The 24032-nt window shown below is 49.1% G+C and overlaps 1 protein-coding gene across 1 annotated transcript in view; it reads right to left on the bottom strand.

The window, feature by feature from the left end:
* Positions 1-1720: 1720 nt before the first annotated feature.
* DCAF15 (DDB1 and CUL4 associated factor 15) overlaps positions 1721-24032 on the bottom strand; it is a 35020-nt gene continuing 12708 nt past the window's right edge. The window contains exons 3-13 of the mRNA XM_068272165.1: positions 21033-21168; positions 15528-15634; positions 15324-15445; positions 13237-13395; positions 11046-11474; positions 9116-9207; positions 8897-9025; positions 7207-7292; positions 7025-7129; positions 4634-4749; positions 1721-2233 (exon numbers count right to left, since the gene is read on the bottom strand). Coding sequence (XP_068128266.1) covers positions 2178-2233; positions 4634-4749; positions 7025-7129; positions 7207-7292; positions 8897-9025; positions 9116-9207; positions 11046-11474; positions 13237-13395; positions 15324-15445; positions 15528-15634; positions 21033-21168 — 1537 coding nt within the window. The 3' untranslated portion in view covers positions 1721-2177. The remainder of the gene's footprint in view (positions 2234-4633; positions 4750-7024; positions 7130-7206; positions 7293-8896; positions 9026-9115; positions 9208-11045; positions 11475-13236; positions 13396-15323; positions 15446-15527; positions 15635-21032; positions 21169-24032) is intronic.

Here is a 24032-nt window from a genome sequence, read left to right as displayed (position 1 = left end):
AAGAGGGGCACTGGAAGCAAAGGGGGACACAGTGGAGCAGAAGTGGCACAGACAGGGAAACTGAAGGTACAGGGGGACACAGTGAAAGCACAGGAGAAGAGGACACTGGTGCCAATGGGCTTAGAAAAGGTACAGGGGACAAAGGTGGAAGTTTTCTGATTTACAAACAGATTCAGGTTTAAGAAAACCTAAAGCGAGAAGGATATAGGAGGTTACCATATTTATTTCCTTTCTAAAATTACCACTTGATTGGCTGCCCTGCTGATCCCTCTGCCTCTAATGCTGGGCATACACAGTTAGATAGTTCTTATCAATCGAGCCGCTGATGGCTCGATTGATAAGATCCAACCTGTCCGATCCCCGCGGGCGGACAATAGAAAAAAACGAAGCGCTGATAAGCGCCTGTGGGGACGAGCGGGAATCGATCCGCGCGGATGAGCGGTGATGCGCCGGCAACGAGCTGCTGGCTCGATACCGGTGCATAAACGAACCGTGTATGCCTAGCATAATACTTTTAGCCATAGACCCTAAACAAGCATGCAGATCAGATGTTTCTGACTGAAGTCTGACTGGATTAGCTGCATGCTTGTTTCAGGTGTGTGATCCAGACTCTGATGCCAGAATGATCATCAGGATAGCCAGGCAACTGGTAATGCTTAAAGGGACACTTAAGTCAAACAAAAAAAATGAGTTTTACTCACCTGGGGCTTCCAATAGCCCCCTGCAGCTGTCCGGTGCCCTTGCCATCTCCCTCTGATCCTCCTGGCCCCGCCAGCAGCCACTTCCTGTTTCGGTGACAGGAGCTGACAGGCTGGGGACACAAGTGATTCTTCGCGTTCCTGGCCACAATAGCGCCATCTATGCTGCTATAGCATATATCATATACCATATAGCAGCATAGAGGGTGCTAATGTGTCTGAGAATGCGAAGAATCACTCGCGTCCCCAGCCTGTCAGCTCCTGTCACCGAAACAGGAAGTGGCTGCCGGAGGGGCCAGGGGGATCGGAGGGAGACGACGAGGGCACCGGAGAGCTGCAGGTGAGTAAAAATCATTTTTTTTTTTTTTTTACTTAAGTGTCCCTTTAAGGCTGCATTTCCACTTGTGCGGTGCGAATCGCCGCGGTAAAAATTCGCATGCGGGTCTATGCGAATTTTCATGCAAATTCGCATAGAAATTCACATGGATGACGATGTATGCAAATTTAACCATGGCAGTGCTGGTGTGCTTTTCCATTGTTTCTATGCGACTTCGCATGAAAATTCGCATACCCAAATCTCATGCGAATTTCCTATTAAATACATTGTATGCGATTTGCATAGCGGTATGCGAATTCTGATGGCTCTGCCATGCAAATTTTTTCTGCACAGAAAAACGCAAAGGAATCCTGACAAGTGGAAATAGTCCCATTCACTTGTATTGCTATGCGAATTTGCATGCGAAAACCGCATGCGAATTCGCGATAGTAGAAATGGGCCTTCAAAGGAAATAAATATGGAACCCTCGCTTTAGGTTCTCTTTAAGAACAAACCTAAAATCCTTATCTCCTGGACTACCTGTAATCCTAATAATCATTATAGCTGGCTTTGTTGATTATTCAAATATCTCAATAAAGAATGTTTGAAGAACAACCCGTCCAATTTGGTTTGTTGCAGAGCTAGACAGAGTGGGTGGGGCTTCTGTTTGTTTCTAACCAGAACACAGAGAGACCAGCCAATGATCTTTTATTACCTGTAAACAGAAATACTGATTTATTTGCATGAGGGGGACACATACACAGAATGAAAAAAGTCAAGGGATACACTTTATATACACATATACATACACATGCTCATAAAAAATAACTGATCCTGTCCGGAGAGGCAAAAACAATAAAAGATATAAATGGATGCCGGGGCGAGGTGCAGCCTGCGTGAGGAGGAACGCCGCTCGCCTCAGCGGGGAATGCCACTGTCTGCTATGGTGCAAGTCCACCTATCCTGCTACAGGACTTGGTCAGTTTCTTCATACTAGGTGCAAAAACAAAAGCAGCTCCACCCCCAACGTACAGTGTCCTGCCAGGAGTGGCCACTAGATGGCAGCATAACAACACTTCTAAGAAGTTCCTGCCACAGGGTCCCTTTCTCCAGGTGCACAGAGACATGTGCTGAGGTAGTGTTCATGTGCTGGAGGAGCCTCGTTACAGCACTATCCACGTGTACCGAACACTGTCAGCCAAAACCTTCAGAGAGAAGCCTGTGGAGACACAAGTACAACCGGTCAACAATGGGCATAAAATCACTGCAGTGACTAAGCCCCACCCCTCCAGAACAGATACTTTATAAAATCTGACTCCTAGGGCTTAAAGGACACCCCAGGCGAAAATAAACTAATGAAAAACGTTTGTATCCATCTTCCTTCTCCTAAAAATGACTTTTTAAGATATTCCACATCTTTTATGTTTAAATCTACTTTTTAAGTTTCAGCTGTTTTGTTTTTGCTCAATGACACATTCATTGAAGTATGTCAGAGCTAAAATGTATGAACTATTAACCCTTTTTATCTCTTTCCTGCCCTCAGAAACCATTTTCTGCCAGTAAAGTGTTTTATAGTTGGAATTTCTTATCAGTGAGGGTCACACTGTAGTCGCTTCCTGTCTGAGTCAGGACTGAGTCAGCCACTTACATACCTGATATTTAAATCTTTCAGGTAGAGAAAGAAAAAAAGGGGTGTGTGTGTGGGGGGGGGGGGAGGGGCTAGGGTGCAGTGGCATAGCTAGCATAGTTGCCCCAGTATGGCTAGTATAGTGACCCAGTATAGCTAGTATAGTGACCCAGTATAGTGCCCAGTATAGCTAGTATAGTGCCCAGTATAGCTAGTATAGTGCCCAGTATAGCTAGTATAATGCTCAGTATAGGTAGGTAGTGCCCCAGTATAGCTAGTATAGTGCCCCAGTATAGCTAGTATAGTGCCCAGTATGGGTAGGTAGAGCCCCAGTATAGTGCCCAGTATAGCTAGAATAGTGCTCAGTGTAGGTAGTGCCCAGTACAGCCACTATAGTGCCCCAGTATAGCCAATATACTGCCCCAGTATAGCTAGTATAGTGCCCAGTATGGGTAGGTAGAGCCCCAGTATAGTGCCCAGTATATCTAGAATAGTGCTCAGTGTAGGTAGTGCCCAGTATAGCCACTATAGTGCCCCAGTATAGCTAGTATAGCGCCCCAGTATAGCCAGTATAGTGCCCCAGTATAGCCAGTATAGTGCCCCAGTATGGGTAGGTGGTGCCCCCCGCCCGTCCCTGCCGCTGTTATTACCTTAACAGCGGCCGCTCTCCCCTCTCCAGCGCGTGTACTTATTCCAGCAGCGTATCTCCCGGCTGCTGTCTGTGATGCGGCAGGAAGCAGGGCAGCGGCTTCCTGTAGCGGCGATGCGTATCGCCGTTACTATGGGAACCAAGCCCTGCTTCCTGCCGCATCACACACAGCAGCTGGGAGATACGCTGCTGGAATAAGTAAAGTACACGCGTATAAGTAAGTGGCCGCTGCTAAAGTAATAACAGCGGTGAGCGCGGGGACGGCATGGGGGGGGGAAGAGGACAGTCCTGCGGCCCAACTGGAAACGTCCCACGTCCAGTGGGCCGCGGACCACAGGTTGGGGACCCCCGCTTTAAACCCACTAGCAGCCTATTCTAAGCGCTAGTGATTTAAAAAGCTCTTGCTAATGCAATGCTATGGGGGATGTGATTTTATAACATCACATCGCTCAAGTGGGATCACACCAATAGCATTACATTAGCAGGAGCTTTTCAGATCACTAGCGCTTAGAATAGCTTAGTAATGTACTGCTAGTGGGTTCCAGGCCTGATCCTGGGTCACATTCGGATTGCCAACCTTGCAGCAAAAAATTTCGGCTATAGTGCATTGTGTTTACCGTTCAAGAATCGCATAACGATCATCACCAAAATGCTGCATGCAGCGCTTCAGTAAAGGTGTCCATACATGGTACAATTTTTTTTTTTCGATTATATAATTTCGTTCGATTATTCCGTTAGATCGAATATAAAGATTTTTCCAGCATGTCCGATCAGATATTTTTCTCGAAAGGGATAATAGTTTCTTGATCGAAAAAAAAAAAATATTTTCAACTTTCATTCGATTATTTAGATCGAATAAACAAGAAAATCGAACGTTTTTATTGTATCGTGTATGGGCACCATAAGAATAATCCCATAGGATTTGTCACAGTGCTTTTCTGATCGCCAGCAATTAGCAAAGTGCTGATTCTTTAGACCTGAGGGGTTCACCAGCCGGCTCTGGGGGACAACCCAATACTATCCCGGGGCTGGAGGAAGCACTGCAGGGGCCACCTAATGCCACTTCCGGGGCAGTGCAGTGGGGGGCCTCTGTAATTTTTGCCCAGGCCTCCATTGTGGCTGGAACCGGCCTTGATTACAGGTGGGTACTTCCACTAACAAAGTAACATGCCCATCTTACATCAATCCTGTATGCAGCCATACCAATAAAATGCCCTCTCAACACCGCAGTGGCACTGGTTGCCGTCACTATCATACCCCCCAAATCTGCTGTGCTTCCTGCATCACCAGCTCCTATCACCACACCTCTTCCTGCAGTGGCCACGCCCCCAATGCTCCGGTACCTTTGTGTAATGCCTCGTTTGTCACACGGTTCACATATCGCACACTATTTTCTGGGACCAACCACTTCATAACTGCGTCCACACAGCTCTTCCGATAGGAGCTCCAGACGCTGCCACTGGGGGAAGAAGAAGTGATGTCATCAGATAGTAGGAAGAGGAAGGTGAGAGACTTTCATGCATTACAAGGGGAGGAGGGGAGGAGGCGGGAAGAGGAAGGTGAGAGACTTTCATGCATTCCAAGGGGAGGAGGCGGGAAGAGGAAGGCGAGAGACTTTCATGCATTCCAAGGGGAGGGCGTGGGAAGAGGAAGGTGAGAGACTTTCATGCATTCCAAGGGGAGGAGGCGGGAAGAGGAAGGTGAGAGACTTTCATGCATTCCAAGGGGAGGAGGCGGGAAGAGGAAGGTGAGAGACTTTCATGCATTCCAAGGGGTGGAGGCGGGAAGAGGAAGGCAAGAGACTTTCATGCATTACAAGGGTAGGAAGGCGAGAGACTTTCATGCATTCCAAGGGGAGGAGGCGGGAAGAGGAAGGTGAGAGACTTTCATGCATTCCAAGGGGAGGAGGCGGGAAGAGGAAGGTGAGAGACTTTCATGCATTCCAAGGGGAGGAGGCGGGAAGAGGAAGGCGAGAGACTCATGCATTCCAAGGGGAGGGCGTGGGAAGAGGAAGGTGAGAGACTTTCATGCATTACAAGGGGTGGAGGCGGGAAGAGGAAGGCAAGAGACTTTCATGCATTACAAGGGTAGGAAGGCGAGAGACTTTCATGCATTCCAAGGGGAGGAGGCGGGAAGAGGAAGGTGAGAGACTTTCATGCATTCCAAGGGGTGGAGGCGGGAAGAGGAAGGTGAGAGACTTTCATGCATTACAAGGGGTGGAGGCGGGAAGAGGAAGGCAAGAGACTTTCATGCATTACAAGGGTAGGAAGGCGAGAGACTTTCATGCATTCCAAGGGGAGGAGGCGGGAAGAGGAAGGTGAGAGACTTTCATGCATTCCAAGGGGAGGAGGCGGGAAGAGGAAGGCGAGAGACTCATGCATTCCAAGGGGAGGGCGTGGGAAGAGGAAGGTGAGAGACTTTCATGCATTACAAGGGGTGGAGGCGGGAAGAGGAAGGCAAGAGACTTTCATGCATTACAAGGGTAGGAAGGCGAGAGACTTTCATGCATTCCAAGGGGAGGAGGCGGGAAGAGGAAGGTGAGAGACTTTCATGCATTCCAAGGGGAGGAGGGGAGGAGGCGGGAAGAGGAAGGTGAGAGACTTTCATGCATTCCAAGGGGAGGGCGTGGGAAGAGGAAGGCGAGAGACTTTCATGCATTCCAAGGGGAGGGCGTGGGAAGAGGAAGGTGAGAGACTTTCATGCATTACAAGGGGAGGAGGCGGGAAGAGGAAGGTGAGAGACTTTCATGCATTACAAGGGGTGGAGGCGGGAAGAGGAAGGCAAGAGACTTTCATGCATTACAAGGGTAGGAAGGCGAGAGACTTTCATGCATTCCAAGGGGAGGAGGCGGGAAGAGGAAGGTGAGAGACTTTCATGCATTACAAGGGTAGGAAGGCGAGAGACTTTCATGCATTCCAAGGGGAGGAGGCGGGAAGAGGAAGGTGAGAGACTTTCATGCATTCCAAGGGGAGGAGGGGAGGAGGCGGGAAGAGGAAGGTGAGAGACTTTCATGCATTCCAAGGGGTGGAGGTGGGAAGAGGAAGGTGAGAGACTTTCATGCATTACAAGGGGTGGAGGCGGGAAGAGGAAGGCAAGAGACTTACATGCATTACAAGGGTAGGAAGGCGAGAGACTTTCATGCATTCCAAGGGGAGGAGGCGGAGACTTTTATGCATTCCAAGGGGAGGAGGCGGGAAGAGGAAGGTGAGAGACTTTCATGCATTCCAAGGGGAGGAGGCGGGAAGAGGAAGGCGAGAGACTTTCATGCATTCCAAGGGGAGGGCGTGGGAAGAGGAAGGCAAGAGACTTTCATGCATTACAAGGGTAGGAAGGCGAGAGACTTTCATGCATTCCAAGGGGAGGAGGCGGGAAGAGGAAGGTGAGAGACTTTCATGCATTCCAAGGGGAGGAGGCGGGAAGAGGAAGGTGAGAGACTTTCATGCATTCCAAGGGGAGGAGGCGGAAAGAGGAAGGCGAGAGACTTTCATGCATTCCAAGGGGAGGGCGTGGGAAGAGGAAGGTGAGAGACTTTCATGCATTACAAGGGGAGGAGGCGGGAAGAGGAAGGTGAGAGACTTTCATGCATTACAAGGGGTGGAGGCGGGAAGAGGAAGGCAAGAGACTTTCATGCATTACAAGGGTAGGAAGGCGAGAGACTTTCATGCATTCCAAGGGGAGGAGGCGGGAAGAGGAAGGTGAGAGACTTTCATGCATTACAAGGGGAGGACACTTGCCTGGTTTGACCTTTGACCTCGGTGAGGTCATCCACACTCAGTGTCCTGAAGATGCCGGTGTCCAGGTCCCAGGCCACTTTCAGGCTTGTGTGATGTGCCTTGGGCCTGCGAGGAGACAGGCGGCTCTAAGTGAGAGCAAGCAAACATACAGGCAGCCGGGAGAACAGTATGGAATCACGTACCTGAGCTGGGTATCCTCCTGTGGAGCTGGGAAAGCTAAGAGGAGGAGGCCAATGTTCATGATCACCTGGTTTGTCTCTGGGCACATCTGATGGATAGAAAGAAAATAGAAAGAGATGAACTGTACTGTGGGGTGCAAACAAGACCAAACTCAGGCAGATTTATTCAGTTGTAACAGGAACAGGGTTGACTGCATGTTTGTCACATTTGTGGCACAAAGGGAGAACCTTGTAGCAGCAGCAACTCTGGCCTTCCAATCAGAGCTCACCCAACATTCCCGTGGTTTGTGGCACTCCAGTGGTTTTCAGTACAGTCCAAGGACTGACATGTATGTTCTAGATCACGGGGTCAACCAAGGCCAGTGGGCCGAATGCAGCCCTCCGTGCCATTTTATGCGGCCCTTGAAAGCTTCGAATGACAGCACACTGCTTTCCCGTCCAGAAGAGCACACTGATGACAGTGTTTCTGGTTAAAACATAGTATGAGCTGGGGTGCAGAATTAACCCACGGGAACCCCCCCAAGTAATCTCTCCCCATATTGCAGAGTAGTGCAATATATACGAGGCATGCTCTTCCTGGAAGTCGCACGTTCTTTGCTTCCACACCTCCTTCTCCCAATCACGTGACATGCTTCAGGAGCTTCCTGTTCAGGAAGCAGCACTGGACCTGGTAAATATTAACTAGTTCACCACTAAGGGGGTTTTCCTCTTATGGATCAGAGCAATTTTCACATTTCAGCGCTCCTCCCTTTCATTCACCAATAACTATTACTACTTACCACAAGAAAATGATCTAGATTTTGTTTTTTTTAATGCCACCAATTAGGCTTTCTTTGGGTTATACACTTTGCTAAGAATTATTTTATTCTAAATCAAATTTTAACAGGAATAATAAGCAAAACAAATTTAAAATTATTTCTCAGTTTTCAGCCATTATAGTTTTAAAATAATACATGCTACTGTAATTAAAACCCACACATTCTATTTGCCCAGTTGTCCTGGTAATTACACTGTTTAAATTACATCCCTATCACTAGGTATAGCAACAATATTTTATTTGGAAATAAAGGTGTATTTTTTCAGTTTCGCGTCAGACACTTATTACAAGCTCTTACGAACGGCATGGATTCTCTGTTTCCATGGGAACAAGCCAAAACATTTTTTTTCAAATCGGAATTGTAGTTTTTGAGAAAATCGATTCAAAAAAATTCAAAGAAAAAAATGGCTTTTAAACTTGTATAAGCAGGTACAGAGGGCAGAGGTGACACAGAGGGGGACACTGGAGGCACAGAGGAAGTACAGGGGACAGAGATGGAACGGACCTACAGTCCCTATCTCATTTGTGAACCGGGGACTACCTGTATTTACAAACTATATTTTTTAAAAGTGTTTTATTTTAGTAACTATGGGAGGGGAGGTAAGAGGTAAATTAATGAGGTATTTTATGTATTTTTATTTATTGTAATGTATGAAGGTGTCATTTTACTATTTGGCCACTAGATGTCCCCCTGCTTTATCCTCCTGGGTACTGTGAACAGTACACTGGAAGTAATGCATGTATGCTCTACTTTCACTTTTGTCAATGACCACCAGTATCCCACTGATGCTGGTGATCACTGATCGCAGGCACTTTGTTCGGTGAATGAGAACATGGGAACCCCCCGTCCCTCATAAGCATGAGTAAGTTGCTCACCTCCAGGATGACAATGTCGTAGTCACTGAAGGAGCAGAACTGGTGGTACCAGGAGGCATCGTGCCGAATCACCTCATTTATCACATACTCAAAGTCCAGCGTCAGCTGCTCCACACACAGGTGTTGGCCCTGCAGAGGGGAGAGAAGAAAGGGTATAAGGAAAGATGTAAAGCCGTGCTGTGATTGGACGTGCCAACCGACAGGAGGGGGTGTGGTCACCTGGAAAGAGGCTTTGTCATGCAGCGGCTTCAGGTGCTGTCCCTTTAGGTCAGTGACCAGGAGAGGCAGAGACATCTTGTCATCTTCATATTCTGTGGGGAAGCCAAAAAAAAAAAAAAGTGTCCCGACTGACTCAGATCACAAATCACTCTGCTTCAACTTCAAGGACACCTGAAGCGAGAGGGAGAAATGGAGGCTGCTATATGCATTTCCTTTTAAGCAATACCAGTTGCCTGGCTGTCCTGCTGATCCTCTGCCTCTAATTCTATTTGCCATAGACCCTCAACAAGCTTGCAGATTAGCCGCATACTTGTTTCAAGTGTGTGATTCAGACACTACTGAAACAAGCTTGAGTGTATAAGAACTTAACAAGGATTGCCAGTCAACTGGTATTGTATAAAAGTAAATAAATATGGCAGCCTCCATTTGCCCCACACTTCAGGTCTCCTTTTAAAAAAACTTTTTCACCGAAATAAGTTACCTGTCAAATGTGTTAAGTATATTGGTAAGCTGAACTATTTTCTCACCTCTTTCTGTCACTACTTCATTCAGGTAAACACCATCTTACCTTTTAAACTGTTTTTAATAATGTTATGTCCTTTTTTTGGGGGGCGCCTCCTCCCGTAGTTCATATACGTTTGTTAGATTTAGTACTTACATCTAATATCTAACGTCCAATTTATGTTAACCACTTCAGGATTCTGCGTACGCTTAACTACGCCCCTGAATCCTGAAGTGTTTTCCATGGAAACGGCCATTCCATGTCAGTTCACGGAGGGTGACTCCGTGAACACCCTGTGAGCCTCTGATCGCGGCTCGCAGGGTAAATGTAAACACGCGGGGAAGATCTTCCCCGGTGTTTACATATATACGGCGCTGCTGCGCAGCAGCGCCGTAGAGTAGATCGGCGATCCCCGGCCTCTGATTGGCCGGGGATCGCCGGCATCTGATAGGCTAAAGCCTATCCTATCCGGCGCAGGACGGCTTTCCGTCCTGCGCCGCACACAGGGGACGGGAGAGGGAGGGAAGGCGGCAGAGGGAGGACTAGCGCTGCGGAGGGGGGCTTTGAGGAGCCCCCCCCCCCCGCTAGGCACAGCAGCGCGGCGGCGATCAGACCCCCCCAGCAGGACATCCCCCTAGTGGGGAAAAAAGGGGGGAGGTCTGATCGCCCTGCCTGATTTCTGATCTGTGCTGCGGGCTATGCAGAGTGTAGGCAGCAGCAGAGCTTACACTCACCTATCCACCGGCGTGTTTTCTCTCCATAGCCGCTCCGTTCCTTCTCTCCCAGGTGCCTGTGTCACATGACCAACGCAAGAGGCCAAACACTAGAGGCTCTGTGGCATGTACCTTACGTGACCAGTAGAGACCTTTAGTGTTCGGCCTCTAGCGTTTGTCACATGCTCCCTGGGACCTAGAGCAGCGCTAGCAGCTATGGAAAGAAGACACAGGAAGTGCACAGGTGGACAGGTGAGTGTAAGCTCTGTTGCCTACACTGTGCTTCCTTTGAAATCAAATGCTACTACTGCTGCACTCCCCACCATTATCTTCCATCTGGAGCAATCAACCGATTTGATCTATTTCTGCCGAAAAATCAATCAACTGGGCATCGAATCAGCTGACCAGCGACAGAAAAAAATTGACTGGGGTATGGCCACCATTAGGTGACCTCAACAGAACATTTAAGGGGATGCCCACATTTCACAGGTGAGGACAGAGGCAGACCGCCTCCCCCAGCCACAGCCGTCTCTATAGTGTACACAGAAGCAATAAGTGCAGCCCTGCAAGTTTATGGACATGAAACAACTGGGCAGGGAGGGTAATATTTTACTTTTATCACAAAGGCACATGTATTTCCCCTCTCCATCCTGCGATTGGTCACCTTTTCAGCCACACTCTCTTGCTTCCCATGCCCCTCCCCCGATGTGCTCACCATTCTCTTGGTCATGTTCGGTCACCTCCCCCAGGACGTATCGCAGTCTAGTGTAGTTGACGTAGCTGGGCTCCTCAGTGCGGCTGTTTTGTCTGGCGGATCCTTCGCTGGAGGGCCTGTGCCACACCGGGGAACCTGGCTCAGATGGCTGCGGAGGGCTCTGTCGGCTTGGCCCGGCCTTTTCAGCTTTGTCCTGCTGCTCCACGCCAGAGGCTTCCCGGGCCCGCCGGAATATTCCGGCCACAAACTCTCGAGCACGGGTGACAGCTGGAGGAGTACCGGGGGGATTGGAGGAGCCGGGGTCAGCGGCCGGAGGGGAGTGAAGGCTGGAGGCAGCAGCAGAGGGGCTGAGGGAGCAGGGGGAGGAGTTTGGGGGCGTGTTGTGGCGGCTCTGCTTGCTGTACAGGATCCGTCTGGGTTCTGTGTCACCTTTAAAAGAACAAATATTAGAGTGCTTGTCCAATCACGCAAAGGAACGTGTTACAAAGTGCTGGAGAACCCAGTGACACCAGCTATTAAAGGGGAAGCCAGGGACTGTCACTGAGTCTGCTGTTCAATGAAAACATTCATAAATAAGTAATACAAGTTCAACTCCACATTCTGTAAAAAGTTCTATAAACATACAATAAAGGACACCTGAAGTGAGAGGAATATGGAGGCTGACATCTTTAATTCCTTTAAAACAATGCAGATCGCTCAGCTATCCTGCTAACCCTCTGCCTCTAATACTTTTAGCCACAGACCAAGCATGCTGCAGATCAGGTGCTCTGACTGAAGTCTGACTGGATTAGCTGCATGCTTATTACAGGTGTGTGATTCAGCCATTACTGCAGCCAAAGAAATCAGCAGGAAAGCCAGGCAACTGGTATTGTCTAACAGGAATTAAATATGGAGGCCTCGCTTTAGGTTCCTTATTTCCTTTTAAAGAGACTCTGTAACAAAATTATGAGCCTTATTTCTTCTATCCTATATGTTCCTATAGCTGTTCTAATGTGGTCTGTGTTACTGCAGCCTTTCCTATTTGCACAGTGGCTGTAATATCTCTGTTATATGATCTAATCTCTCCTCTGTCGGCTCTGTCTGGCTGAGGCAGTCAGGCTGGAATGTGCTGTGCTGCTTGTGATTGGATAGAAGCTATACACACCCTCTCCAGGCCCCCTGCACACTCTGTATGACTCACACACTGAGCTACTCTCAGCGTATCACTTGCTATGTCTATTGTTTGTTAACACTGCATAAAAATGGCAATTACAAGCCAGGATTGCAGCAGGGAGAGGCAGAAACAGCACAGAGGGGCCCAGGAGAACATAATGAATAGAATAGTATGCTTTTTATTGTAAGAATTTTACAGTACAGATTCTCTTTAAACAATACCAGTTGCCTGGAAGTCCTGTTGATCGTCTGGTATCCGTAGTGTCAGAGTCGCAACCTTGAAACAAGCATGCAGCTAATCCAGTCAGACTTCAGTCAGAGCACCTGATCTGCATGCTTATTTAGTGCAGGAGGCACTTGCAGCGGGAAGGCGGAGAAGAGTATGCGTGGCCGGAGGCCGACTCCCACTCGGCCGAAAACAAAACTAACCCACAGCGGGGACCAGAGGAAACTTGGAAACTAGCAAGGGCACAGGAGGCTACAGGGGGCTTGGGGAAGCCCTGGGTAAGTAAAACTTTTTTTTATCTGCCAGGGCTAAGAATCACTTTAAAACTGTGTATGCACAGACCACTCCGGGCAATGTGAGCGCAATTAAGGAGGCACGTGCTTCTTGCACATCTCTTAGAGGGAGCAGCGGCACACTGAAGTGGATCGGAAGCAAAAGCAGGGGACCTGATAAGACTGGAGGGGGTTGGAAACAGCCCCAGGTAAGTTAAACAGAATGACTTACCCTCAGCTTGGGTGTTCTTTAATGTTCCTATCTTCTATAACAGTAAAATGCACAACATTTCGGGCTGCAGGCCTTTGTGATGTGCTGACCCACCCACAGATTACAACCAATTTATCACATTTAATTAACATAACACACCTCCTCTCCACCGCTGCAACAGCATCATGGGAGGGGGGGATATCAAATCACAATTTGGGATGGAGTCAGAGATGAGGGGGAATTAGACAAGCTAAACTCTCTAAATACATACAGGGTGCATTTCTCTAGATTTTACTTCTTCCACTTTAAGAGGCCAGAGGCGCTCCTTACCTGCCGGGTGCACGGTTATGGCACAGGCCACCAGGGAATAGCTGGTATTCAGAAGGACAACATGGTCTTTCTTCAGCTGGAAAGCTGGCTGGAAGGTTGGGAATGGATAAACCACCTGATACTTAGTGTGGAGCATGAAGCTGTGCCGCAGACACGGACCTGAAGACAGAGAAGAGATATGATGCAGCCACATACAATATACAAATTACACAGGAAACAGATCTTCTACCTTCCACTGAAATATCACTGGCCTTCATCCTACTTTAAAATGTATCCATAAAACACAGTATAGATCATCTGTCCCACTCTCTGCTAGCCTCAAGGATGGGTACCCCTCTGAACATGCGTGTCTTCCAGTTGCTCCGCCCATACAGAAAGTACATCATGATGACATTATGCCACACCTTCAAATGATTCCTGCCCTCAGGGAATAGCCCTGTGCACACGGATGCTTGCCAGGTAAAAACTGCCTGTGGCGCTCGTCATTAACCACCCTGGCGTTCTGATTAAATCGCCAGGGTGGCTGCGGGAGGGTTTTTTTTAAATAAAAAAAAAACTATTTCATGCAGCCAACTGAAAGTTGGCTGCATGAAAGCCCACTAGAGGGCGCTCCGGAGGCGATCTTCCGATCGCCTCCGGCGCCCAGAATAAACAAGGAAGGCCGCAATGAGCGGCCTTCCTTGTTTTGCTTATATCGTCGCCATAGCGACGAGCGGAGTGACGTCATCGACGTCAGCCGACGTCCTGACGTCAGCCGCCTCCGATCCAGCCCTTAGCGCTGGCCGGAACTTTTTGTTCCGGCTACGCTGGGCTCAGGCGGCTGGGGGGACCCTCTTTCGCCGCTACTCGCGGCGAATCGCCGCAGAGCGGCGGCGATCAGGCAGCACACGCGGCTGGCAAAGTGCCGGCTGCGTGTGCTGCTTTTTATTTCATTAAAATCGGCCCAGCAGGGCCTGAGCGGCAGCCGCTGGCGGTGTTGGACGAGCTGAGCTCGTCCAGACCGCTCAGCTGGTTAAAGAGACTCTGAAGTCTCAATTATTACCAGTTTTTTTAAAATGTAATCTTGGTAAGTATTATAGCCTTACTTGAAATCGCCACAAAATAAGTGTTTATTTTCAGAGAAAAAGCGCAGTAAAGCTCCCGGGCTCACAGGGCTTTACTTCCTTGAAGAGGCAAAGCTTTAGGATGTAGCTCTGCCTCCTCCACAATCAATCTCTGCCAATCGCCTCCTCCTCCCGCCCCTCTCAGTCTTCTTTCACTGAGGGGGGGGGGGGGGGGGGGGGGTCAGAGATTGATTGCGGAGAGGCAGACCTACAGCTCAAAGCTCTGCCTCTTCAAGGAAGTAAAGCCCTGCGACTTGCAAAGTCGTGGAACTTTGCAAGCCGTTTTCTCGATGAAAAAACACTCGTTGTGCGTCGATTCAAGTAAGGCTATAATGCTTAACAAGATTACATTAAAAAAAAAACCTGGTAAAAAATGAGACTTCAGAGTCTCTTTAAAGGAGTTGGCAGGCATCGGCAAGTAAAATAAGGGCTACTTACCCAGGGCTTCGTCCAGCCCCAAGCTCCTAGCACGTCCCTCACCGCAGCTCTACGGTGAGCCGTTTGCCGCCGCTGCCTCTTGGTCCCCAGCGATGACGTCAGGCCGACGTGGAGGTCGGCCTGTACTGCGCAGGCGGCGCTCTCAATCACCACCACATGGACTGGAGCGTACTGCACCTGTGCAGTATGTTCTGGAGAACGGCTGCTGGCAGAGCTGCGGCGAGGGACATGCTGGGAGCTTGGGGCTGGACGAAGCCCCAGGTAAGTAGCCCTTATTTTACTTGCTAATGCCTGATAACTCCTTTAACTCTGCCCATTCAAGGGAACACTGCCCCGGCCAACCCTAACCATCCCACTCCCTACTCCTAACCTTAACCAACTTCCGCCGCTAATCTGCCGCAATTACAATAATGTTAGGGCACCACCATAGGTGCCATAAATAGTGGTTATGGAGTGAAATGTGGGTGCCTGGGAAGCCTGATACATTACGCCCACACACTGATTTCCGCTAGCGCCCCCTTCTGCATGGCTGTGTATTATACATACCGGATTGTGACTCCCGGCAGTCCACGCAGGGTGATGTCGGAGGTGCGGACACAGTGCTGATATAGATATCTCTGTGGTTCTCGTCACTCATCATGTTCATGATCATCCCATTGCCAGAAGTGCTGAGGGGTACAGAGACAGCCGTTATAACACACAGGTCACTGAAGGAGTTACAGAGTGCAGGAGAAGGGGGCGGAGACTTACTTAAAGCCAAACACAATGACCTTGGAGCTGTCGCTGGGCCACTCACACACGGTGAGGAACAGGTCACTGTAGATCTCCTCATCCTGGAACAGACGCACCTGCTGGATCTGGCAACAAGGGAAAATAGATTACACACAGACCAGTCATTAGACCCACACTGGACATAGCTTCATAATTTATTATATAATTTTTTTTCGCTTTAGTGTCTCTTTAAAGAGAAACCTTGACCAAGAATTTAACCTCATCCCAATCAGTAGCTGATACCCCCTTTTACATAAGAAATCTATTTTTTTTTTCACAAACAGATCATCAGGGGGCTCTGTATGGCAGATATTGTGGTGAAACCTCTTCCACAGTGTGATGTCAGGACCATGGTCCTGGCAGTTTCCTGTCTGTGAACCTCATTGCATTGTGGGAAATGGCTGTTTACAGCGGTTTCTGACTGCCAAAAAAGCAAGCAGCAGCTACATCACCTGCCAGCAGTAAAAATGTCACCACGTGATAAATATCAGAATGTAAATCAGGGAGAGGAAAACTTTTACAATGGGCAAACACTGACTAAATCATTTATACATAATTATTGTAAAAATGAAGCACTTTTTTATTACAGTATTTTCACTGTAGTTCCTCTTTAAGGTGGCCATACACAGATTTTCAGCAGATTCGACCATCAGCTAGATTTCTGGCAGATGCCTGTCATATCAAATCTGACAGGAATCTATCTGATGTGTGCCACACACTAGGAACAGATTTCCAATAGATTTCAGGATGATTGGAAATCGATCTACTGTAAATGTGTTATTGGACCATTAGATCCAATGCAACTCTATGGGCCATCAATCTGCCAGCAGCAGATCGACCTAGATTTTCCATCCACATTTAAATTGGCCGCAAATCGATCGACTGATTCGATAGAGTCGGTTTCATATCGATGGCTGAAATCGAACAGTGTATGGGCCCTTTAGACTTGTACATTATCTTAAAGGACTTACGAGGCCAAGTCCATCAAAAAAAATAAAAAAAAGTTAGCTACCTTGCTCAGCTTGTAAGGCACGGAGGACGCCGTCCGCGCCCTCCGTGCCGTTCCGCTTGGTCCCCGCCGCTGCACAGCCCCCCGAACGGTCCCCGACCGCGCGGCCCGGGTCGGGCTCCCCAGCCCTTACCAAGATGGTCGGCGGAGCTGGCCGCGGCTGCGCAGTCCGCATAGCCACCAGTGCGGCTGCGCAGCTCTAAGGCCAACCCCCCGATCCACGCAACAGTAGCGTGGATCGGGGGGTTGGCCTTAGAGCTGCGCAGCCGCACTCGCGGCTATGCGGACTGCGCAGCCGCGGCCAGCTCCGCCGGCCATCTTGGTACAGGCTGGGGAGCCCGACCCGGGCCGCGCGGTCGGGGACCGTTCGGGGGGCTGTGCAGCGGCGGGGACCAAGCGGAACGGCACGGAGGGCGCGGACGGCGTCCTCCGTGCCTTACAAGCTGAGCAAGGTAGCTATTTTTTTTTTTATTTTTTTTGATGGACTTGGCCTCGTAAGTCCTTTAATAAACAATGGAAAGAGAAAAAAAACTTTAACCATCTCTTTTCTTTCCTCCAGTCCCCCCCCCCCCCCTCCCACGGTTTAGAGCTGGTACAGACGGACTTTAACCTATGCATTTTCGGTAGGCGACAATAGCGATGTTTAAAAGAATCTAGCACCATTTTTAAAACAGTCACCTACTTTCGCTGGTTACATGTCCCTAGTGGGCTCAAAACGCAATGTGATGACAAAACACCAGTAGTAACCAATGCATAGAGCTTCTATGCTCATTTGCAGAGAAGCTTCTAACATCTGCAGAGCGAGCTGCCGCCAGAAGCCTGTATGAACTGGCCCTAACCTGGTGGGTGGGTGGGTGTGTAGCTTTTTTTGGAGTGGGTGGAATATAGTCTGAAAAGTGGTGGCCAGTGAGGCGCTCAGGATGAAGTCTGGTACTTCAGACATATGCTTTCGCACATTTTCCATATAAAGTCAGAATGTGTTCCTGACCTGTCACTGCGTTGCTTATACAAGATGAATGCATTCCACAGAGATTTTTCCAGCAGATGACAAAAAAAAATTTGTAGTTTTTTTTATGCTGTTTGCGTACTTCAGGCTAGTAGTTCATCGCCTGGTCAGCTCAGTCCACCCCCCCATTGTATGGTTGTAGTCCAGGATGACTTGCGGCTTGTCCAGGACTTTCCCTCCTCGCGTTGTGGTGGTGGCAGATGATGCATCATGGGCAGTGCTGAGCACACACGTCCTTGTCACGCCAGCGGAGTGCCAACATTTTTCCTTTCTGCCAAGCCACAATGTCCCCAGATTTGAGCTTTTGCTTGGCGAAAGTAGTTGGCATTTCTCGCCGGTTAGGACGAACGGTGCTGTAGGCATCAGTTTTGTTGCTGATGAGTATTTCAAAAAGTTCAGGTGAACTGTAAAAATTGTGTGTGATCACACAGTACCCCTTATTCAACAAAGCTTCACCAAAGACAGCACGGATGAAGTCGCCAGGCCGTAGCTGTTGAAAGCAGCGTTAAATTGTGTCCCTTTCCCGGTGTACAGTATGCTGTTCCAGATGTAGCCCGTTGATGCCTCGCATAACATGTAGGACAGTGTTTCTCAACATTTTACTGGTGTGTACCCCTTTTAAAACCCTGTACTCACCAAGTACCCCCTAGCATAGTAACCATTATCACAAGTACCCCTTGACCAATATATATTTAATCATAGTACATGATAATTGGTTCTAAACAATTTCCAAGCATTTAGGCTGGTTTCACAGTGGGACGTTACAGGCGCACGTTAGAGCAGCCTGTAACGCAGCCCACCGCACAGTAATGAAAAATCAATGGGGCTGTTCACAGTGCCCACGTTGTGTTACATTGTAACGCTGCGTCACGAGACAACGTACTGCATGCAGTACTTTAGACGTGGCTGAGCCACGTTAGACTGTGCACATGCTCAGTAATCTTGTGGAGGAGCGGAGAGCGGCCAGGCACATGGCTAATTAATATGCACTGCACGTTGTGACGTGCAGTGTTTACTTCCTGGAGCGGCCGCTCTGTGCGGCGATTGGCCGGCGGGACCACGTGATGCCGCATGCGCACAAGAGTGCGCATCACTGACGCCAGAGTGAGCTGCACAACGCGGCTCACTCTGACGTCCAGATCCAGCACCACCAGGCGTTCCGTTAGGGGGACGTTATGCGACCTTAACGCCCCCTCTAACGCAACGTCCTGGTGTGAAATTAGCCTTACTGCTGCTTTTAATTAGCTAATACACTAATTTGGTGTTGTTTAAATAAGGTTTACAATTTTCTTAAACTTTAAATTTGTTATTCTTGGTAAAGTATATCAAGCCTGAGTACCCCCTGGAGCCATCAGAAGTACCCCCTGGGGTACGCGTACCACATGTTGAGAACCTAGGATGTAGGACTTCACTCCAAACCGGGCCCTCTTGGACGCGATGTATTGTATCCAGGACAGTCGGCCTTTGTACGCCATCAAGCTTTCATCCACACCTATGTCCCTCTGGGGTACATAAGTGTTGCGGAAGTTTTCCATCACCAGCTGAAAAACCTTCCAGATCTTTTTCAGCTTTGGCGCTGGGTGGGCGGACTCATCGAAGGCGGTGTTGTCTGCAAAGTGCAAAAACTTGATGAGTCCAAAACGGTACTTCGACATTACCGTGCCAAAGAAGGGGGTAGCGATTATTTTGTTCGTCAACCAGTAACATTTCTGAAGGGGCTTCCCCATCACCCCCTGCAGAATAATTAGTCCAAGAAACAGCCACAAGTCCTCCTTGGGGATAGGCTGCCACATCCTGCTCCTGGAAAAGGGCCCACGTGGAGCAGCCATTTCTTGCACGGCGTAGCGGTTCGTCTTCACCACGATTTTATCAATAACAGCGTCACTGAAGAACAGCTGCAGGTAGGCCAGGGGGCAGTGATCACATTCAACCTTCAGGCCGGGCTCCCCAGTAAAAGGGAAACGGGGGGTGGGGCGGTGGTGGCGCCTGAGTGGTGTTGATTGGGCACCAAACACGTGCATCACTAACCTCCTCCGTGTCGCTGGTGATGGAGTCGCTGTCGCTCTAAGAATCAGGCGACAGGTTGCCAGGCGCATCACTGTCACTGGAGTCCTCCAGCGACTGCAAATCCGGATCGCTGTCCTCGAACTGCATCAGCGCTTCCGCTGTGAGACGCTTCGAGGATGAAGCCATAGCAGGTGACAGGAGAAGAGCGTAGGTCAGAATCCAGGCAGAGGTCAGTACACAGAAATCCAATATGAGGCAGAATCAGAAGGCAAAAAGGTAGTCAAAAATCCAGGCAGAGGTCGGTACACAAATCCAAAAATCAGTAGGCAGATCAGAGATCACAGCACAGCTCACAGCTCAGAACCAAATGGCAACAGTGTATTGGATACACATGTATTTGATTCATGTGTATCCAAATACAATGCACTTTGCAGCCAATGAAATTAATTTTTCAAATTCCCGCCCCACCGCTCCGCTCCCGATTGGCAGACAAACACCGCTGCTGCTGGGGGGAGAGAGGCAGGAGTCCCTGGAGAGCGCCGATCGCGCAGGGACTCCTGCAACACAGGTATATTTGCCACCGCCGCTCCGATCACATGGCCGCCGGGTCCCCGCAAGATTACCGGGGATATGGGGATCCCGGCGGCCGCACAACAGTGGCAAACTTTGGGGGACAGATGCAGGAGTCCCGCTGAGCAGCGCCAATCGGTGCGTGGGACTCCTGCACGCAGGCGCAGCAGTTTTTTCACTGCCCTGACCTGAGCTCGGGCTTACCTATAACAGCTGCTTTTTCTTACCCCGGGCTCAGGTCGGGGATACCGCCAGGAGGGTTAAAATAAACACATGATCTACCTGTAAATTAATAGGACATACTTATCTCACCATTAGATCCTCTCAGAAGCTCAGCATTTGCTTCTAAGGACGATTCCTTCCAGTTCTGACAAGAGTTTGCCAGAAATGAAATATATCAGTTGCTGTCAGTTATAACTGAAAGGACAACTGATGTGCAAGGTAATGTCCATGTTTCCATATGACTCAAGTGGGCGATAATACAGTTTAACGTGTGCTGACAAGGAAGCTGTTATGGGGTAACGGCCATTTTCAAAATGGAGGACGGAAAATTCCATTGATCACAGTGAATAGAACGCGGGAGAGGAGAAAGAGATTGATGAGTAGACTACACAGGAGGTAAGTATGACGTGTGTATGTGTATTTTGACATTTTTAGTTCAGGTTTGCCGTAACTTGGGTCTCTTTGGGGTGACAACCCTGAGGGTTAACAGGTATATTTGTATTTGACTACAGTTCTAACTACAAAACTAGCAGTGGCAGCTGTTCAGTTAGATTTCTCTTGAAACTGAGCGGTGCAAAGTGGAAAAACAGACGTCCAATCAGGGAGACAGGCGTTGCTGGAGGAAAGCTGCATAGTCAGCATTAGAGGATGTCAGGATTGCTGCTCTTACCAGACGTAGCTTGCTGTGCACCTGAAACTGCCACCAGTACAGTTGGTAGGAGTAGAAGGAAAAGTCATCGTCCAGGATATCGCTGGTGTAGGACAACACAAAACGGCCACACTTAGAGAATCCCAAAAAGATGTGCCTGCAGAGAGAGAGAGGAACACACAGAAACTCAGCACAATACAGTGGGGGACATTCATCAAGAGCGTCTGAGACAAAATATTGGTTGGTTTTGGTGCAGAACTGTCTCAGGCATATTAAGAAATCACTAGATAGTGCTGTTTCCTTCTAAAACTGTTGTAAAATAGGAGTTAGGAAGGTCTCTCAGACAGTGCAGTGTGTGAGGGAAATAGCTGTTGCCGAGGTAAACAACACATCTGCTGTATTGATACGTGGGCAGGCTGTGAGTGAGGGATTCAGCAGGGGGGAGGAGCCTTCCACAATTGTGCCTAGGCTACACTATCTGTAGAACTGCTATTAAGCACTTCTTAATCTGGGCAGTTTAGGAATGGATTTGCACTTTTCTTAACTTTAGTGCAGCTCTAGAAATCCACGCTAAACCGTCGTTTTTACGTAGGACTTAAAGGGACACTTAAGTCAAACAAAAAAAATGAGTTTTACTCACCTGGGGCTTCCAATAGACCGCTGCAGCTGTCCGGTGCCCTCGCCATCTCCCTCCGATCCACCTGGCCCCGCCAGCAGCCACTTCCTGTTTCGGTGACAGGAGCTGACAGGCTGGGGACGCGAGTGATTCTTCGCGTTCCTGGCCACAATAGCGCCATCTATGCTGCTATAGCATATATCATATACCATATAGCAGCATAGAGGGTGATAATGTGTCTGGGAACACGAAGAATCACTCGCGTCCCCAGCCTGTCAGCTCCTGTCACCGAAACAGGAAGTGGCTGCTGGCGGGGCCAGGCGGATCGAAGGGAGACGGCGAGGGCACCGGACAGCTGCAGGGGGCTATTGGAAGCCCTAGGTGAGTAAAACTCATTTTTTTTGTTTGACTTAAGTGTCCCTTTAACCTCCCTGGCGTTCTATTAAAATCGCCAGGGAGGCTGCGGGAGGGTTTTTTTTAAATTAAAAAAAAAGTATTTCATGCAGCCAACTGAAAGTTGGCTGCATGAAAGCCCACTAGAGGGCGCTCCGGAGGCGTACTTTCGATCGCCTCCGGCAATCGAAAGTAACAAGATAGGCCGCAATGAGCGGCCTATCTTGTTTCGCTTTCCTCGTCGCCATGGCGACGAGCGGAGTGACGTCATGGACGTCAGTCGACGTCCTGACGTCAGAGCCGCCCGATCCAGCCCCTAGCGCCGGCCGGAACTGTTTGTTCCGGCTGCGCTGGGCTCGGGCGGCTGGGGGGACCCTCTTTCGCCGCTGCACGCGGCGGATCGCCGCGGAGCGGCGGCGATCGGGCAGCACACGCGGCTGGCAAAGTGCCGGCTGCGTGTGCTGCATTTTACAGAATCAAAATCGGCCCAGCAGGGCCTGAGCGGCGACCTCCGGCGGCATACCCCGAGCTCAGCTCGGGATTACCGCCAAGGGGGTTAAGAAGTTTCTTTTCATCATGCAGAACAGTCCCTCTGCTGGTTAGAACAGTTTAACCTCTAAATGTCCACGTAACGCCAATGGGCATGAACGTGGCGGCATCCCCAGGATTACCTAATTAGTAACCACCGAACAGGACACCGCTAATTGGTGTGAAGTCCTGGGGGAGGGGTTTTGCAGGAGATCGCACGCACCGATAGGCTCTGTACAGCACTGCCATCTAAGGCAGCGCTGTACCAGGGACAGCCTATTGCTGTAATTGGGTAGCAGGGAGAGGGAGGGCGGGCATAAGAAAAGTAATAATAAAAATAGCAAAATGTATTTAAAAAATAAACAAAGAAATATTTGTACAAAAATAAAGAAACAGAACAGGAGCGATCACAGCCCAACAGAAAGCTCTGTTGGGCAGAAAAGAAGGGGGGGGGGGGGGGGGAAATCACTTGTATGTTGCGTTGTACGGCCCTGCAGCGAGGCCTTAAAGCTGCAGTGGCCTAATTAGTGAAAAATAACCTGGTCACTAGGGTGGTGTAAGCCTATGGTCCTGAAGAAAAAACTGTTGGTAAAGGTTTGATAAATCTGGCCCACAGAGTGGAAGGAAAATGGAAAGCCTACAGAGGAGGGGGCTGTGCTAATGGGTGACAGAGAGAACCTGAAGCGGCATAAAATAAAAATAGATACCCAAGAAGAGGGAAGTCTCTGGATCTTGCAGAGGCTCCCCACAGTGTCCTCCAGACCACCGCCGCTGCCCAGAACCATCATGAAGGCCGCGTTCTCTTCATGGACGAGAACGGCAGTACTGCGCCCACGAGAGTATCACACTAAGCCACTTGTATACAAGCAGCTTTGGCAACGTGCGCAGGCGCAGCTGTACTCTCGCATGAACTGATGCACTCGGGCACTAAGAGGAGCGCAGCCAAGCAAACATATCCATTAAACACACTGCTTCTGACCTCAGTCGGCAGAACTTGTGCTGTAAATTGTTGGATTGCTTTATGTCTCTCTGCTAGCAGAAAATGCAGAAACTGAAAGCAGAAGTCCTCTGTTCTTGTCTCACACTGCCTCCTAGTGACAAGTGGCCAGTAATACACATTACAGCAGTGCTATTTAGTAGCAACAAAATGTAACAAATTAGAAATAATAAAAAAAAAATGTGCTAACACAAATTGGCCTAGAGCATTTGCAAGCCTCTAAATAAATGCTAAAGGGTTAAAGTAAACCTGAGATGAGAGTAATATGGAAGTTGCCATATTTGTTTCCCTTTAAACAATGCCTACTGCCTGGCATCCCTGCTGATCTATCTGGCTGCAGCAGTGTCTGAATAACACCAGAAACAAGCATGCAGCTAATCTGGTCAGATCTGACAATGATGTCAGTAACACCTGATGTGCTGCATGCTTGTTCAGGGGCTATGGCTAAAAGTATTAGAGGCAGAGGATCAGCACTGCTGCTAGCCAA

Source organism: Hyperolius riggenbachi, chromosome 3, assembly GCF_040937935.1.
Source record: "Hyperolius riggenbachi isolate aHypRig1 chromosome 3, aHypRig1.pri, whole genome shotgun sequence".
Lineage (NCBI taxonomy): Eukaryota > Metazoa > Chordata > Amphibia > Anura > Hyperoliidae > Hyperolius > Hyperolius riggenbachi.
Note: the sequence above shows the minus strand (reverse complement) of the source record. Positions and strands in the feature narration are given on the sequence as shown.